At 37.3% G+C, this 17,253-nt stretch overlaps 2 protein-coding genes across 2 annotated transcripts; both read right to left on the bottom strand.

Moving 5' to 3' along the window:
* Positions 1-622: 622 nt before the first annotated feature.
* Positions 623-2,208, bottom strand: atpsckmt (fATP synthase c subunit lysine N-methyltransferase). The gene is made up of 4 exons (XM_051700239.1): positions 1,687-2,208; positions 1,250-1,387; positions 1,074-1,124; positions 623-955 (listed from the first exon to the last, which is right to left on the bottom strand). Exons 1-4 carry the CDS (start codon positions 1,972-1,974, stop codon positions 776-778), a joined length of 657 nt encoding a protein of 218 aa, XP_051556199.1. The 5' UTR covers positions 1,975-2,208; the 3' UTR covers positions 623-775.
* A 1,216-nt stretch (positions 2,209-3,424) lies between these two features.
* On the bottom strand, positions 3,425-16,617 carry LOC127442314 (neuropilin and tolloid-like protein 1). Its single transcript, XM_051700238.1, has 9 exons — positions 16,403-16,617; positions 14,645-14,710; positions 14,381-14,515; positions 14,045-14,293; positions 11,210-11,251; positions 10,991-11,118; positions 8,314-8,542; positions 7,998-8,111; positions 3,425-4,676 (listed from the first exon to the last, which is right to left on the bottom strand). Exons 1-9 carry the CDS (start codon positions 16,428-16,430, stop codon positions 4,096-4,098), a joined length of 1,572 nt encoding a protein of 523 aa, XP_051556198.1. The 5' UTR covers positions 16,431-16,617; the 3' UTR covers positions 3,425-4,095.
* Positions 16,618-17,253: the final 636 nt, after the last annotated feature.

The following is a 17,253-nucleotide window of genomic DNA, read 5'->3' as shown; positions in this document are numbered from 1 at the left end:
GTCTGGCCATTCTCTGCTGATCTCTCTCACAATCAAGGCATTTCCGTCCACAGAACTGCCACTCACTGGATGTTTTTTGTTTTTGGCACCATTCTTAGTAAATTCTAGAGACTGTTGTGTGTGAAAATCCCAGGAGATTAGCAGTTACAGAAATACTCAAACCAGCCCATCTGGCACCAACAATCATGCCATGGTCCAAATCACTGAGATCACATTTTTTCACCATTCTGATGGTTGATGTGAACATTAACTGAAGCTCCTGAACCTTATCTGTATGATTTTATGCACTGCACTTCTGCCACGATTGGCTAATTAGTTAATCGCATGGATGTTTGTTGGTGCCAGTTGGGCTGGTTTGAGTATTTCTGTAACTGCTGATCTCCAGGGATTTTCAAGCACAACAGTCTCTAGAATTTACTTTAAATTGTGCCAAAAACAAAAAACATCCAGTGAGCGGCAGTTCTGTGGACGGAAATGCCTTGTTTGTGAGAGAGGTCAACAGAGAATGGCAAGACTGGTTCAAACTGACAAAGTCTATGGTAACTAAGACAACTGCTCTGTACAATTGTGGTAAGAAGAATAGCATCTCAGAATACTGTTCTGAGATGCAGGTTGGCCCTGTTTTGGTGGCACAACGGGGACCTACACAATATTAGGCAGGTGGTTTTAATGTTGTGGCTGATCACTGTATATACAGTATGATAAAGACAAAATGTCTGTCAGTGCATCAGTGCTCTGGAAGCTGCATTTGTTATCTTCTTTCATCACTGCCTAGTTAACAGACTTTTTTGTTTGTTTTGAGAGGTTTGAATGTCTTGGCATCATAAACCCACACAGTATCAATTCCCTCGCCAGCTACGTCATCGGGGGTCCAAGTAGGAAACGGAAAGCGACAAGCTACTACTTTAGCTGAACTCTGAAGCTCTGTTTGGAGCTTGACTTCAAGCTGTTCCATCTGTGAAAAACGAGAACAGATTGCAGATGAGATACAACATTATTAGGGAGACTCATTGCCAAATATGGTGTCTATCTAGTTTATAATTTCAAACATCTGATGATGAAGACAATCCTACCATTTGAGGAACACCAAAGATGACCACATTGGAGTACTCTGAAAAGCTGACCTGTTAAAGAAGGACAATCAAAGAGACTATTGACACATAACACATGTATCATGATTTCATGCAGATCTGTAATGGTTATAACAATTAAAAAGCACATGAAAGGAGAGCCAGCTCATCCTACTCACCTTCCAAAGGTCTGAAATATAAAAAGATGTGCTGTGTTGAACACCTTCCCTCCAGGCTTTGTAACGGGAGTACCAGACCAGCCATGGGTTCAGCTCAAAGCCAGCTGCCTTGAAGCCTCGTTTTGCAGCAGCTATAACCTACACCAAACCAGAAACACACACTGTAGAAGCAAGATTTGGGAAATCGTTGGTTCAACGATCGTTTAGTTTTGAAATCGAAATATACTGAGATCTGCTATTATCAAATTCTACTGTAGTTATCCACTCTTACAAAAATACCATAATTGCACTATGGTACGTTAATAGTATCAGATAATGCAGTTGTGTTCTGTTACTGAATGTCGTTGTACTACCATGCCACATGTCCAAAAACATGGTAATACCAGGTGTAAAATGCCATGGTTTTTTTTGCAAATCCATGTTTGGAAACAACTCACTATCCGTCCATCTCCGCTGCCAATATCCACCAAGGACCCTGATCTGGTTTGCAAAACCTTAAGGACGTTTTCAATTTGTGTCCTTGTTGCAGGAACGAATGGAAGACAAATTTTCCTCAATGCTGGTGCAACAAATGGTCCAGTTACTGCGTACAGAGCAACCAATGACCCTCCGACGACACAAGTTGCAATAATACCGAGTCGTTTTTTAAAAGCACCCTCACCACCTGATCCCTGCTTACTATTAGTCTCCGTGAAAGTATTTGACCCTACGTCAAAGTCAGACATACTGAAATGAGAACAGGCTGGACCTCACTGTCCGTCCAATGACAGCTTGCAGTCTTTAACAGCCGATCATTTAAAAGAGTTCGGATACTCTAGTGATGAGCAAAGCATTTCAATAAGTTAAAGACAACTTTCTGACTATGTATAGTCAAGTCGTTGATTCAAAACTATCACAAAACTTCAATATCAGGCTATTTCAAGAGAGCCAACCAGACACATGAGAACTGGTGTATCCACTAATTTGTCCAACGTGATACACCGACTGCAGAGTCATTAGTTCCACTCTCAAAGCACCCCTCACTTACCAGAGGCAGGCACACAAGCACTACTCTTCTTTCACGATCATGAAAATAATAATAACTGTGGCATGCAGAAACCTAGCAAACTATATTTACAGTCGGGTAATGTAGTCTTTTACATGGTTATTATTTATCTTTGCGAACCGATGCTTTAACGTTTACAACCATTCTAAATTGTTACCAATAAGACTTTAAAGGAATATTCCGGGTTCAATAGAAGTTAAGCTCAGTCGACAGCATTTGTGGTATAATGTTTATTGCCACAATAAATAATTTCGATGCGTCGCTCCTTTTCTTTAAAAAAGCAACAATCGAAGTTGCAGCGAGGCACTTACAATGGAAGTGAATGTGGCCAACTTTTGGAGGATTAAAGATAGAAATGTGAAGCTTATAATTTTATTAAAGCACTTACATTAATTGTTCTGTTAAAACTCATGTATAATTTGAGCTGTAAAGTTGTTTAAATCCTCACTTTTTCAGTCATTTTAGGGTTTGTTGACTTTACATCATCATGGCAACAAAGTTGTTCAATTGGCTATAACTTTACACAGAAAAGGTTAGTAAGTGATTTTATCTTACTAAAATCAGGCTAACACACATATAGTTTATGTCTTATGGCTATACTTTTGAAACAGTGAGTATTTTAATGTTTACGGGTTGGCTCCCATTCTCTTCCCTTGTAAGTACCACACTGGCAGATTTTTGAAGGGTCAAAGGGGAGGGTCAAAATTAATTTTTGTGGTAATCAATATTATGCCTCAAATGCTGTCGATTGAGCTTAACTTGTATTGAAACCGTAATATTACTTTAAGCCTTTTCATAATGGCAAGAAGAGCTGTTTTGCTGGGATTTGATGTAGGCCAGAAAGTGCACAGTTGCACACTTACTATTACAGTACAAAGCAGATTTAGGAGTAGAGTATGGATACTACAGCAAAAGATTCAAGGGTAAAACAGAGAAATGGACCCACAATGAATTTGGTGCCATGTTAATGAACATAGTGATTATGAATCATAACTTATGAAAAATCCTTTAAAAAAAAATTCATTATAAAAAATAATTAATTTTTGTTCCAACAGAAATTCAATTTGTTCAAAAGAATGAGACAGCATATCAACTGTACTTGTTTGTAAATTTATCAGTAATGTGAGATGATAAACAAGGGCATGAAGGGTAATAAAGTATAAAAGTACCACAAATGTTCTCACATAGGCTTTAAAGCAATGACAATACAAATAAATAATCACATAAACACAATTAAACTACACAGCGCAAAGAAGGAGAGAAGCCGGTTCTACATTACAAAAACAAAAAAAAGTTCAATAGTGAGATTAAACAGCAGCAATGACATGAAATTCCATTTTTATGTCATGTTTAAATAAAATTCAGGATGAATATAAAATATTTATTTAAATCAATCATATGCAATGATTGTGTCCTAATATCCTTTTACAATATTAGGAGGGAATTAAAATCCAAATGAATGCGTAAAAGTGCATAAAATTAAGCGAGCAATCATATGCAAAACAGGAAAAGAAAACAGATAGTAATTCAGTGTAATGGTTCATGTATACATATACTGTATGTAGTATGTACATCCATTTTTATTGATATTCCTTTATAGATTTGTAACCATACATGCAAAACAGTCAACATATGTATGAAGTGACTAGACAAGGAAATTTAGTCTGTTAACAAACTTAGAACATACAAAATAAACATAGTGCATGACTACCACAAATACAACACAGAGACTTTAAACAGTAAAGAAACAACTTATCCAAAAGCTGGGCTGATATGTGAGTCTCACATGCATGGAAAACCATTAAAAGTCATTAGATATTGACCGATGCACAGTTCTCTCCAATGCAGCTCGCCCATGACTGGTAGTGGGTCCATAATCTAGTTCATCATCCAGATCGCACTCTTCAGCCCCATCATGTGAGTAGCTGTGCTTCATCACTAGAATATTCCTGTGGCCAGTGGGGGTAGCTTGCCGGGGGAACGGTGGTTGTGCAGCCACCTGCATTTCCGAGAGAATGTCTGCTGCTTCTCGCATGCTGAGATCACTGTGACTCCCTCGAGTGCTGGACACCTGGGAGCCACAGTGGTGGCCATGGATGCATTTGGAAGAGGTACGTTGCAGTCTGGGGAAGTCCTCTGGTAAAACCTCATCAGTTGAGGCCACTTGCCGTATTGTGCACAGCTCATAGTGGGGGGGTTCAAAGGCCTCATGCAGCAAGGTGGGGTCAAAGTCGTCCCTGCGACTTATGTACTTCTTGCGGGGCTGTTTTATCTGAATGATTATTGACACAGTGAGCAGGATAATCACCAATCCACAGGTCACACCAATAATGGTCACATTGGTATTGTCAAGGTTGTCCAGGATAGTTGTTTTTCGTTTTTCTGTAAGAATATCAACAGGAGCATAAATATTAAGGCACACTGTTCTTAATTTACAAAACTAAAGAGCTAATACTGAATTTACAAAAGGCAAATATGGCAAATACATGGAGTGAGGTAGCCTACTGTAATAGTTGCAGGTTCCATCCTAAGTAGACAAAATCCCAGAATTGAAACTCAGAAGACTTTCTGAGATCTCTATATTGTTTTTCATTATCCTGACCTTGAGTAAGGTACTTTATGTCCTTAACTTTACACTAAAAGGTACTGTAAGCGATTTCAGCCATTTTGTTTGCTTCTGCCAGACTTTAAATGACCAGACACTAAATTATACCACCTTGATCCATTCAAACACATGCCCTCTCTCAAAACTTCACCCTCCAAAAACATGTCAGCAACCCAATATCAACAAACCCAAACACTTACAATGACTGGCAAGCAGAAATCATGTGTGTCCGAAAAAATAAATAAAATTGCTCACAGTACTTTTAATAAGTGAATACATTTGTATAGCTTTGGAAAGCAATTTTGGTAACACTCTACATTAATGTTCCCTTTGTTAAAGGATTATAAAGGAGTTCATTAATGACACATAATTCATTAACAATTGCATTATAAATCATTGAGTGACTTTCAAGCAACACCTGCCAAACATTAAGCAATTTTACCTCACATGATATAACTGCATATACACTTATTCAACATTAGTAACTTATGATAATGTACCTTAATGTAAAGTGGAAACATGTGAAGCATTTCATAAAGGGATAGTTCACCCAAAAATGAAAATTCCCATCATCATTAACTCACCCACATGCCATCCCAGATGTGTATGACTTTCTTTCTTCTGCTAAACACAAACGATTTTTAGAAGAATATCTCAGCTCTGTAGGTACATACAATACAAGTGAATGGTGACCAGAACTCTAAAAGCTCCAAAAATCACATAAAGTCAGCATAAAAGTAATCCACAAGATTACTTGTGTCTCCTTGGCGATCATGATTTCAAGCTCGATTAAACTTCCTAGTGCTTGATGCATGCACAGAGCGCTAGATGGCGCTATAGGAAGTGTAATCGAGCTTGAAATCACGATCATCAAGGAGACTGCTGTCAAGATGTACAGTGAAAAAGGAGTTACATTCTGGTCTGTTCTCACCCAAAACCAACTGGATCGCTTCAGAAGACATTTATTAAACCACTGGAGTCTGATGGATTATGTTTATGCTGACTTTATGTGCTTTTTGGAGCTTTTGGAGTTCTGGTCACCATTCACTTGCATTTTATGAACCTTCAGAGCTGAGATATTCTTCTAAAAATCTTTGTTTGTGTTCAGCAGAAGAAACAAAGTCATACACATCTGGAATGGCATGAGGGTGAGTAAATGATGAAAGAATTTTCATTTTTGGGTGAAGTATCCCTATAAGGTGTTGCCAACATTAGAAACCTGTACATAAATGTTCAGTATGGTTTAATGGTCATCAGGCTTATTTTATAATATATGCTGTGAATGAGCATAGAGACCTGAAAAGTGTTTTTGCAGAGGACTTCAGGTAACTAAGATTGGGTAAGTTAGGCCACTAATTAGAATAGCACCATTCTTTTAGCTTTAAAGTGACAACACAAGTGAGTTAAGACATCATGGTAATTAATATAAACACAAAACGGACTAAAAACAATTATATGATCTCTCATTTTAATATCAATATCATAGTCTATTTTACTACATTGTGATATAGACCTTGAATTAGGGCATTATTTTCATTTTTTATAAAAGGGTTCATGTCATGAGGAAACAAATTTTCCTTGATATTTTGACATAAAAGTGGTCTTTATACTATAAAAACATACTGTAAATTTCAGAATTCAAAACGTAATCCCCAATGCAATAAAAGAAACCAAACTGCCAAAACGCCTTGTTCTCTACATCCGTATATTAGTGATGTCACAAAGGGTACTCATTAATTCATGACCACCTCTACAGCAACAATATCAACGCCTACTTTAAAATCATCACACCCATGGCCCCGCCCACTGGTGCTCACTTCGTAAACAGAGAGACAGGGAGAAGGACAAAAGGCCTACTGTGGCCTCACTACTCCTGAACGCCAAATGGGACCCATCTGGACTTTTTTGAGTTATTTTTGTATATGAGCATACCCTATACAGACTTTGACTGTTGTCATGTCTCTGGCATGCTTTTAAAAGACGCAATGTCAAGTTTCAACTCTGAAGAGAAGACGAGGTTTCATCAGCTTCTGCCGCTTGTTGTTTTGTTGCTTCAACTGCGTTTGTGAAGCAGTCATAAAACAAGTCAAGCTTTGCCAAGGAATTGTCACTGAAGGATATAGGGCAGTTAAATACACTATTGAACCAGATCAAAAATGTAAGTAAACAGTTCCATTCATTAATATTTCAAATGTCATGGTTGTTGACACCGGGCGTGTCCGTTGATGCGACGTAACACAATGGCTTGAGGCTGTCTACACCGGGCTCGTTAACATAAAATGTTTCTTTGTGTTGTTGGGAACGGCTGTAGTAGCGCCAACACAAAATGGAATGGGACACCTGTTTACTGTTGCCGTGACGTGCCGCAAAGGATGCTTCCATGGTAGACAGCATCATTGATTATAATGGGTTCTTCTATTGCTTTAGATGTGACTCTCGCATCCAGTGTAGACAGGGTGTGAGTGTTAACAGTTGTGCTTCAGACGAACAGTTTGATATATTCTGATGCAATGTGTTGGATGTGCATTATATGTAAATCGTGAAATGTATAATGTTTTGGTGCTTGTTCATTCTCTTCTGAATGAGTTTCAAAAATGGCTGATGTTAGCCAATCATAACAGTGGGTGTTTATGTTGAAGTTTTAAGGAGGCGCTTCGGCTAAAATCGAGCATTTCAGACAGAGGGCCAAAAACAGAGTGGAAAATGATCATATATTACTAAATTATGACTGTTTTGGTGAAAAAAAAAAAACTTTACTAACATTATCATTGGACCACAGGGAAGATAATGAAACTATAAAAAAAACAGCATTTCATGACTTCTTTAATATAAATGTATTAATTAAGCATTTATAACATGTAATTTAAATGCTCCCTTTTCGGCAAGTATTGGATAAAAGTTGGCCTTTTTATGCATGTTGCTATAACGGCACATACATTATTTATAAATGCATTTGTAAATGACTTATTAGTCATTGATGAATACCTTTATAAACCCTTAACAAAGGGGACATTGATGTAAACTGTTACCAATTTTTTTGCAACATTTTTATTTAAATTGTATTTTAGAGTATTCTATACAGTCAGGAAATTATGTACCTTTACAACCATTCTCATCCCAGGGATAGACGCAGTTTTGAATTCCATTGCACACCAGTGTGTGGTTGATGCACATGTTGCTATGACAGAAGAACGTGTCTCCTAAACATGGAGCTGCAGAACAGAGCGAAATGATAATAATTATAAAAGAACACACACAATGCTACAAAATGAGATGCTTCCAGACCACTTGGTTTAAAATACCAAAGTGACTAAGTGAGGCACTAAGGATGACTGTAATACTATACTGTAAGCAGGCTCTATGTGCTACTGAAATGTGTCAAGACGGGGGGAAAAAAATGGTTGAATGACTCACGCTCTTGGAAGGTGGTGAAGAGGATGCGGAATCGGCTCCTTCGACTGGTCTCATCAGCCCACATGCGAATTACACCTAATGAAGTCACCAGCATCACGTCGTTGGCCACTGTGCTGCAGAATTTATTCTTCAGGTGCTCCACCGAGCTGCTCCCATCATACACTGCCACAAAGTTCCGCTTGCACTCATTTGAGTTCTGCATCTCATAATCCAGGAAACGCAAGTAGATCTGTGGCAAGTAGAGCCATAATTACAGCACTGTGCAAAAGTTTTAGGCACTTGTGGAAAATGTTGCATAGTGAGGATGTCTTCAAAAATAATGCCATAAGTAGTTTTAATTTATCAATTAACATCATACAAAGTCCAGTAAACATAAAAAAGCTAAATCAATATTTGGTGTGGCCACCTTTGCCTTTAAAACAGCCCCAATTCTCCTAGGTACACCTGGACACAGTTTTTCTTGTTTGTTAGCAGATAGGATGTTCCAAGCTTCTTGGAGAATTTGCCACAGTTCTTCTATCTATTTAGTCTCAATTGCTTCTGTCTCTTCATGTAATCCCAGACTGACCCGATGTTCAGTGGGGGGCTCTGTGGGGGCAATGCCCTGTTTGCAGAAGTAATGTTTGGGAGTCTAAAGTGTATTTATCCTATTGACACACTAAAGCTGAAGATAAAAATAACCATCTTAAGACAAATGTTTTTGTGAAACATCTTAAGTGCCTAAAACTTTTGCACAGTACTGTATATTAACATTATTACTGTATATTATTGGGGAGAGAAAGGGGGAATGGGATCTAGATTCTAGGTACATCACAGGCCAGATTTGAACATCCACATGAGTGCTTCGTCCAACATCTCAACAAAGTGACGCACAGTATAGTGCACAGAGCGGTGAAAGAATGAAATAGTATGGGAATTATTACAAACATTTTTATTAATTTTAATTTCACTTAAAAGTTTTTTTTGTTTGTTTTTTTTTCAATGTTAAAATCTTTAATGTGCAGAGACAACTACTCTAGGTAATTCCAAACTGGACTCATAGAATCATGTTACTATACCTACATTTCTGCAAACTGATTTTTACACAGCTCGTTGTACCAATCGTGGCACTTTCCTGATGAAACATCAACAACAATGACTTTTATTCCCTTTCACACTAATCATGAGTTAAAGGGCAGATTATCAGTTCATAAACTCTTACTTTTTGACCTTTTCCTCACACAATGCTATTTTAGGGCATCTAAACATATTTACTTTAGTGCATGACTTGTAAGACATTACATTTTAAAGTTTGCTTTACATAACTACATTTACACTCACTGAGAACTTTATTAGGAAGACCTGTACACCTACTTATTCATGCGATTATTTAATCAGCCAATTGAGCGGCAGCACTGCAATGCATAAAATCATGCAGATACGGGTCAGGAGCTTCAGTTAATGTTCACATCAACCATCAGAATGGTGTAACTAATGTTATATCAGTGATTTTGACCGTGGCATAATTGGTGGCAGATGGGCTGGTTTGAGTATTTCTGTAACTGCTGATCTCCTGGGATTTTTCACACACAACAGTCTCTAGAGTTTACTCCGAATGGTGCCAAAAACAAAAAAACTTTTCTCTAGATGGAAATGCCTTGTTGAAGAGAGAGGTCAACGGAGAATGTCCAGAGCTGACAGAAAGACTATGGTAACCACTCTTTACAATTGATAACAACTCATTACAATTGCAGTGAGCAGAATAGCATCTCAGAATGCACAACACGTTGAACCTTGAGGTGAATGGGCTACAAAAGCAGAAGACCAAGTCAGGAACTTTATTAGGACCATAGTGTTCCTAATAAAGTGCTCAGTGAGTGTATAAGGTTGTTCAACCACAAACAATTAGATTTCACATTGCTTTTTTAATGCAAAGGACCAAGGTACGAATCTTGTAGAGCATGCAAGTCGACACATGAGCTGAAAGGGTTTAGGTTTAAGGCCTATAGGGAGTTCGGTTTTGTTGATTTAAAACTGGACAGAGCATTAACTTTCAAAACCTCATCTATTTTTCATGTCACGTTTGCTTTTTATGACACTTTCAGTTAGGTTTAGGTTCAAATTTAGGGTTGGGAGGTAGGTTATGTTTGTTTAAACTCATTAACATTAAAAACCTGTTTGGGAGAAAATTTAACTCACTGTTAGTGCCCAACAGTGCACATTTCACCTCGGAACTGGCGCGGTACGTGTAATAAACAAAAGGAGATATCAGTCTCAGTCGCCATTCACTTTCATTGCATCTTTCTTCCATACAATGAAAGTGAATGGTGACTGAGTCATTCTGCCTAACATCTCTTTTTGTGTTCCATAGAAGAAAGAAAGTTATACTGGTTCGGAATGACACAAGGGTGAGTAAATGATGACCAATTTTTCATTTTTGTGTAAACTATTCCAACTATAAGTTATTCGACATGTCAGTTTCGGACTTCTGCGAGAGTTTTGTGTGGGACTACCTGTTTTTGAACATTGGAAAATGGGAGGCAGGGCGAAAGGGGTGGTAGTAGTGTTTGGGAAACCTTTTTGGAAACAATCATGATGTTTGTAATTCCTTTTGGTGCTCTTAGTAGTGCAGAATTTACATGTCACCTAGAAAAAGAATGGCATAACCAACAGCAGGTATCTTCTGAATAAAGTTTACCTTAAAGCCAGGCGGAGCCCTTATGTACCACCAGCAGTCTACAGCCTCTGACTGCAGCGCCTTTCCCTCCTTCGCAACCATTACAGACTCCACAAATCCCTCTGGCCCACTCATATCAAACTCACAAACTGCACCAAGAAAACACAGAACAGTAATCGTCATTGTGTACTGGATTTGATTGGTAGGTATCTGTAGGTAATTAAATAACACTTCGCTCACTTGGAAGAGTTGGTGGAGCTTTGAGGTCTTTGAATTCAGGATCTGCAAGATAAACAGAGGAGAGTGAGTGATTAAGGATCTATGTGTCTTAATCTGTTTCATTTACAAGCTTACAAGGTCATATAACCCAAAAATAGGTCATATATGACAGCATGTGAAAAACAACAACAATACTAAATGTAAATAATAAAATCCAACTATATAACTATTGTAAGGATGGCAAAATAGACAGGCGTATCCACTTTTAAAATATCTTCTGCTGTTGACGTCAAAGGCTGTGCGTCCTATCAAACTCTATGGTATTTTTGGCACACATTCATCTGTCACTTGGTAGAAGCTGGCCAAATTAGGCATATGTCAATGGACAGGTTGCATAACATGCTGCTGTCATTCTCTGAAAAACTCAACTTTGCTAGGTAATAAAAAATGAAGCCCAGACTACATTACATACAGGTTCACTTGCAAATTCTCATATTTGCATATTTTTGGGCTTATACTCATGGTAAGAAATTTCAGTGTTTGATATTAAGGACATTTTTGTTTACTTTTGTACGATAAACAATTTTGGAACAGTGTTGGGTCGCCTCTTAATGTTCAGAGTAAAACCAGTTGAGAACTACTGATATACAGTAACCCAGTAATGCTTTACATAAAATATGATTCTGAATATCAAAAGGGTCAGCTTTACACTGCGTCATCTTTTTCTGAGAACATATGAAATATTTCAAAAGCAAATTGCATTTTATTTCTGTGATGATTTAAAAAACAAGCACTGATAAAACAAACACATGGTTGACTTTTCTCCCTGACCTTGAAGAACTTCTGCCAATGTCCCAGAACAACCATTTATTTTCTTTTAAATAATATCTGAACCACACAGGATTAGGGAACAAGAATGATGTCCCAAAGCTTAAGTCATGATTGTGCGTGGATTAATAATCCCTGTACCAGCCTTACATAGATTAGGCTGTCCAGTGCGACAGGATGCAAAGTAATAAATTGTGGGACTTTAAGGTGTGTTTACAGGAGCCTGTTTGTATTTCCTAAAATTTTGCATCGTATTTTGATTTTAAACAGTTGGTAGGCTATTGCCAGATTATCTATCTATCTAGTTCTAATCTATAATTTCCCAAATTTTCTCTAGGACATGTCAGAGCCCTTTAAGGGTTCAATCTAAAATCAGTCAGGGATTCTTAGTAATCCTCTCGTGTTTTCTTACCTCTGGTGCAGTTTGGCTTAGATATTCTCTACCCTGATATAACAACATGTATGTATGTAGATCTCTGATTAATTGGATTTATGATGTGCAAAAGATTTTACAATATTTCAGACAGATATTTAATCTCTGAAGCATTCATTGTAATGCAATGAACACGAGTTTTCGGTTTTTGAGGTTCAAGTTAAAGATTTTGTTTAGAAATATACACTCACTTAACACTTTATTAGGAACACCTGTACACCTACTTATTCATTGATTATCTAATCAGCCAATCGTGTGGCAGCAGTGAAATGCATAAAATCATGCAGATTTCAGTTTTACTGAAGTAGCTTCAAAAAATGTGATCTCAGTGATTTAGACCATGGCATGATTGTTGGTGCCAGACGGGCTGGTTTGAGTATTTCTGTAACTGCTGATCTCCTGGGATTTTCACACACAACAGCCTCTAGAGTTTACTCAGAATGGTGCCAAAAACAAAAAACATCCAGTGAGCGGCAGTTCTGCGGAAGGAAATGCCTTGTTGATGAGAGAGGTCAACAGAGAATGGCCAGACTGGTTCGAGCTGACAGAAAGGCTACGGTAACTCTGATAACCACTCTGTACAATTGTAGTGAGCAGAATAGCATCTCAGAATGCACAACACGTTGAAACTTGAGGCAGATGGGTTACAACAGCAGAAGGCCACGTCGGGCACTTTATTTGGACCATAGTGTTCCTAATAAAGTACTCAGTTAGTGTATAGGGCAAGTAAATAAATGTAAATTAAAAATCTGTTTTGGTTTCAGCAGTATGCAGTGCTCATAGTTTTAGTAGTGATGCATGGATGGTAGTGATGCTGGATGCCTTCGCTACTGAGTGGATTTAGAGCTGAGAGGAGATTAGCATTCCTGCTCAGTGTTTATTAGGCAGCTGTGGTAAAGGCTGGTGTAATCAGAATTTAGGTTTACCCTAACATCACGTAATCATGGACTCCAGCCATCTTTAGTCAAGATGGGCATCACACCTGTCTCAAACCTCAGTCAAGTGATCAGACAACACTCATTTCCTTTTTCATTTTCACATTAATTGGATGAAATAGGAATTCGATAACATTGTGACTAAAGACTTTCGTCTTTTTTGCAACCATTGGCAATTATTTTGGCCATTCCATTGAATCCCAATAAGATTTGGTGAAGCTGAAGCAGGAGGACAGAGCTCGGGACATGGAGCAGACAGAGTGTGCTCCTCTGAAGACAAGCTTTCATTAACTGGGATCAGAGACATCACAAATCTCCCCCACTCAGCTGCAGCATGTGTGCTTGCACTACAAATGCAGGGCCATTTGACCTGAGCACAGAACATGGCATTTAGCAAAATGTGGATAGAGTTCTGAGGATTTTACTAAGAATAAATCCCCAGCACGAAACTAAAAATAAAACGGTGTATACTTTTTGATACTTGGTGGATGCAGACAAATGAATGGAATGACTGAAACTGCACAGTGATCTATGTATGATATACTTTTAGAACCAAAAAATTTGTCACAACACTGAATCGCAGACATGGCAATGACGTCTAATGAATTCATTGTAAATATGTAAGTGTAATGTGTTTATTGATAAAATTAGAATCCTTACCTTGGGTGAAATTGTACCGAGCTGAAAATCCAGTGGCCTCTAATTCACCATCTGCTACAAATTTTATCCAAAGGTATCGTCCACTGGACCTCACATAGGTCGGGCTCTTTTGTCCACAGTACCGGCCAATGATAGGAGAAAAGCTGAAGGGGCCATCCCTAACTTCAATGTGATCAAACTTACACTCCCACGAGGGCTCAATAGCATACTTTTCATCAAAATACAGGTCGATGCATTGCCTCGGAGATGCTATGACACAAATAAATGCACAAACACCTCTAGTTAGATATGCAAATGTAAACTGATTAACAATGGACAAAAATTTAGTTCGCTAACCTTCAATTATGTATATGCATTCTCGGTCGGGAGGATATTTCTCAGGATAGTTAGGAGACGTGAAAAGCCCTCCATCATGTTCCTTGACCCAGGTACCGCACAGCCCCGCTGGGGTTACACCTGAGTTGTTTTTAACTGAAGTTCAAGTGCCAGAGATACAGCATTACTTCATCAGAAAACAGACAGGAAGATCACTATGAGGTCACTATATAGATTACACTATCACAATGCTCTTCTTGCCCACTTAAGAGGAGATATAATTACCTGTAGCTCTCTTGGGTGGTGCTGTTGGTGCTCCAGAAAATCCAAGATTGATAAGACTTGAAACAACTTTTAAAATGAATAGGGAAGTTATGCCTTGAATTAATGCATCATGTTAAATTTGTACCCAACATACGCTTTTGGTGTTTTCTCAATTTCAACACTTGTGATACTTGCATATAAATTACTTATAAATGCATTTGAAAATTACTTACTAGTCATTATCGAATTCCTTTATATAAACCCTTAACAAAGGGAAAGTTGTTAAGAATTTTTTTTTATTATTTCAGTGTATTTAAGAGTGGTCTATTCAATTAGGAAATGATGTACCTTTGCAACCATTCCCATCCCAGGGATAGACAGGGTTTGGGAGTAATGAATACATGTAATGGGATTACGTATTTAAAATACAAAATATAAGTAACTGTATTCCACTACAGTTATAATTTAAATCATTGGTAATTAGAATACAGTTACATTCAAAAAGTATTTTGATAACTGAAGAGATTACTTTGCATTTTGTCATTTGTTTAATTTAATATTTAGTCCTTTCAGATGGAAAACCTTTATACATATAAATTGTGCGATCCAAAGAGCGTTTGAACAGCGGTGAAACACTTTCTTATGATGTGTTACATTCATACGAGCAGACAGAGAAGTAAGTTTGAAGTAAGTTTGGGGCAGAAGAAATAGAAATAAACCTTGTGTAAATTGTCAGCTTTATGCGAAGATAAAATGTTATTTCTAGCCATTTTACATGCACGATACCATATTTTTTTTATCAAGAAAATTCATGTTGGATCATAATTTCTCTTTCTAGTAAGACCTTTAATATTAGGGCAAAAATCTTATTCTTGATGATAATTTTTTGTATTGTTTTCCTGTAAAAATATCTAAAAATCCTTAAAACAAGATCAATTTGATTTCTTGTTTTAGAAACAACACTGCATAAGATATTTATGTTTTTCAGAGAATGTATTTTTAATGTGTATTTTGTCTTACTGTACTGGCAGAGTTTTTATAGTCAAAACAAGTGAAAAAATCTACCAGTGCTGAAGAAGTAATCCAAAGTATTTAGAATAAGTTACTGACCTTGAGTAATCTAAAGGAATATGTTACAAATGACATTTTACGGCATATATTCTGTAATCTGTAGTGGAATACATTTCAAAAGTAACCCTCCCAACCCTGGGGATAGACACAGTTATAAAAGTGAACAACACTTTAATATCATTAATCAACATGTGTATAAAAGTTGTACATGTTGACATTAGTTAATGCAATATGAACTTCCATAAACAACAAATTATAGTATTTTGATCAATTAACACTAAGTTAATAAATGCTTTGAAAAGTCATTATTCTTTGTTACTTCATGAAAGATATAGAGTATTAGTGCGAAGTGTTCCCCAATTATGACATTATGGATACAATGTGAACTGAAGTGTAAATAAATAAAGAGTGAAAAAGCATTCACTTGTTTATCAAAAACAATAGGTTGACTACACAATTTTTGCACTGCAACTCTATCACCGCCATGTTTACAAATGTACTGCCTAACTTTCACTTGAGGGTTTAGCGATATATTTGATTTGTAGGCTATCCTTTTCTGCTTACAGTAGGTAATTGTCACTAACACACTTATCTTAACCTGAAAACACTGCCAAAGCATAAACATGAAGGATATAAAAGCCTTACACTTTAAGGTAAATCAAGTATGTATTATTCCCATTAGGTTTCTAAAATACGATATTTTCTCACCAATAAGCAGTTTCACCCGCGGCACCATGATTCTCCACAAGGGTTTCAAGTTTGAATTCCATGAAATGCGGATTGGAGTGGTGAAGAGATCAATTAATTTGAGAGAATATGTAACTGCTATCTAAACAAGAGTCCATCTTGACTGCTAAAGAGGCTGTTAGAGGAAGATCTGGTGAGGTTCATTTAAACGATTGTTGCAGCGAGTCCCCAAACTAACGTTGCTAGTTGCAGAGTAGATTGACTGAACAGGTTGACTCAGCTGCGTAATCCGCCTCAGCGAATTGAAGACCTGCAGAAACGAAGAGTGGATTAGAGGATCTCTTCTCTCATATTTGGTCAGCCATCATAGTGAATATTCGTTAAATGTAATACCATGCCGTAGATGAAGTTTGTTTAATGCTTAAGCAGTGTAGGCTAGTTTGACTTAACATAACTACAATAAAAATGTGTGACTATCATGCACTGTTTTCTTAAGTGTTTGTCATTAGCTTTATGGTCTGACAACATGCATCCTGTTAATCTAAGTTTAAAAGTTAGTCATTGGGCATACCTACTTCATTGTTTCCCTCCTGTTTATGATACTAGAACAGACATGGATTTTTATTTGCCACTTGTTCTGTAGCAACTGGAGAAAATGTTCCTTTTCCATGTTTTGTTGAGCTTTTCACTGTATTGCAGCACATTAGATGCACCTAATAACAATACAGTGTTTAAACTAGAAACAAGATGCAGAGAAATTGGGAGGAAAAAAGCAAAAAATAAGACACTAATATGATCCCAGGTGTATTCTGCTTTACAGACATTCTCTATGGGGCTGCTTTTCATCAGCATCTTGTTAATATACAAGGAAG

This window comes from Myxocyprinus asiaticus, chromosome 6, assembly GCF_019703515.2.
Source record: "Myxocyprinus asiaticus isolate MX2 ecotype Aquarium Trade chromosome 6, UBuf_Myxa_2, whole genome shotgun sequence".
NCBI classification, from domain to species: Eukaryota; Metazoa; Chordata; class Actinopteri; order Cypriniformes; family Catostomidae; genus Myxocyprinus; species Myxocyprinus asiaticus.
The sequence above is the reverse complement of the archived record's forward strand: the minus strand, read 5'-3'. Positions and strand labels throughout refer to the sequence as shown.

Coding starts and splice junctions, on each gene's coding strand:
- LOC127442314 (XM_051700238.1), bottom strand. CDS start 16,430: ATGGTGCCGCGGGTGAAACTGCTTATTG. Junction 11,119..11,209: donor AGCTCCACCAACTCTTCCAA/GTGAGCGAAGTG, acceptor TTCTTGGTGCAG/TTTGTGAGTTTGATATGAGT. Junction 8,112..8,313: donor CTTCACCACCTTCCAAGAGC/GTGAGTCATTCA, acceptor TCTGTTCTGCAG/CTCCATGTTTAGGAGACACG.
- atpsckmt (XM_051700239.1), bottom strand. CDS start 1,974: ATGTCTGACTTTGACGTAGGGTCAAATACTTTCACGGAGACTAATAGT. Junction 1,388..1,686: donor GCAGCGGAGATGGACGGATA/GTGAGTTGTTTC, acceptor GGTTTGGTGTAG/GTTATAGCTGCTGCAAAACG. Junction 956..1,073: donor TCTTTGGTGTTCCTCAAATG/GTAGGATTGTCT, acceptor CGTTTTTCACAG/ATGGAACAGCTTGAAGTCAA.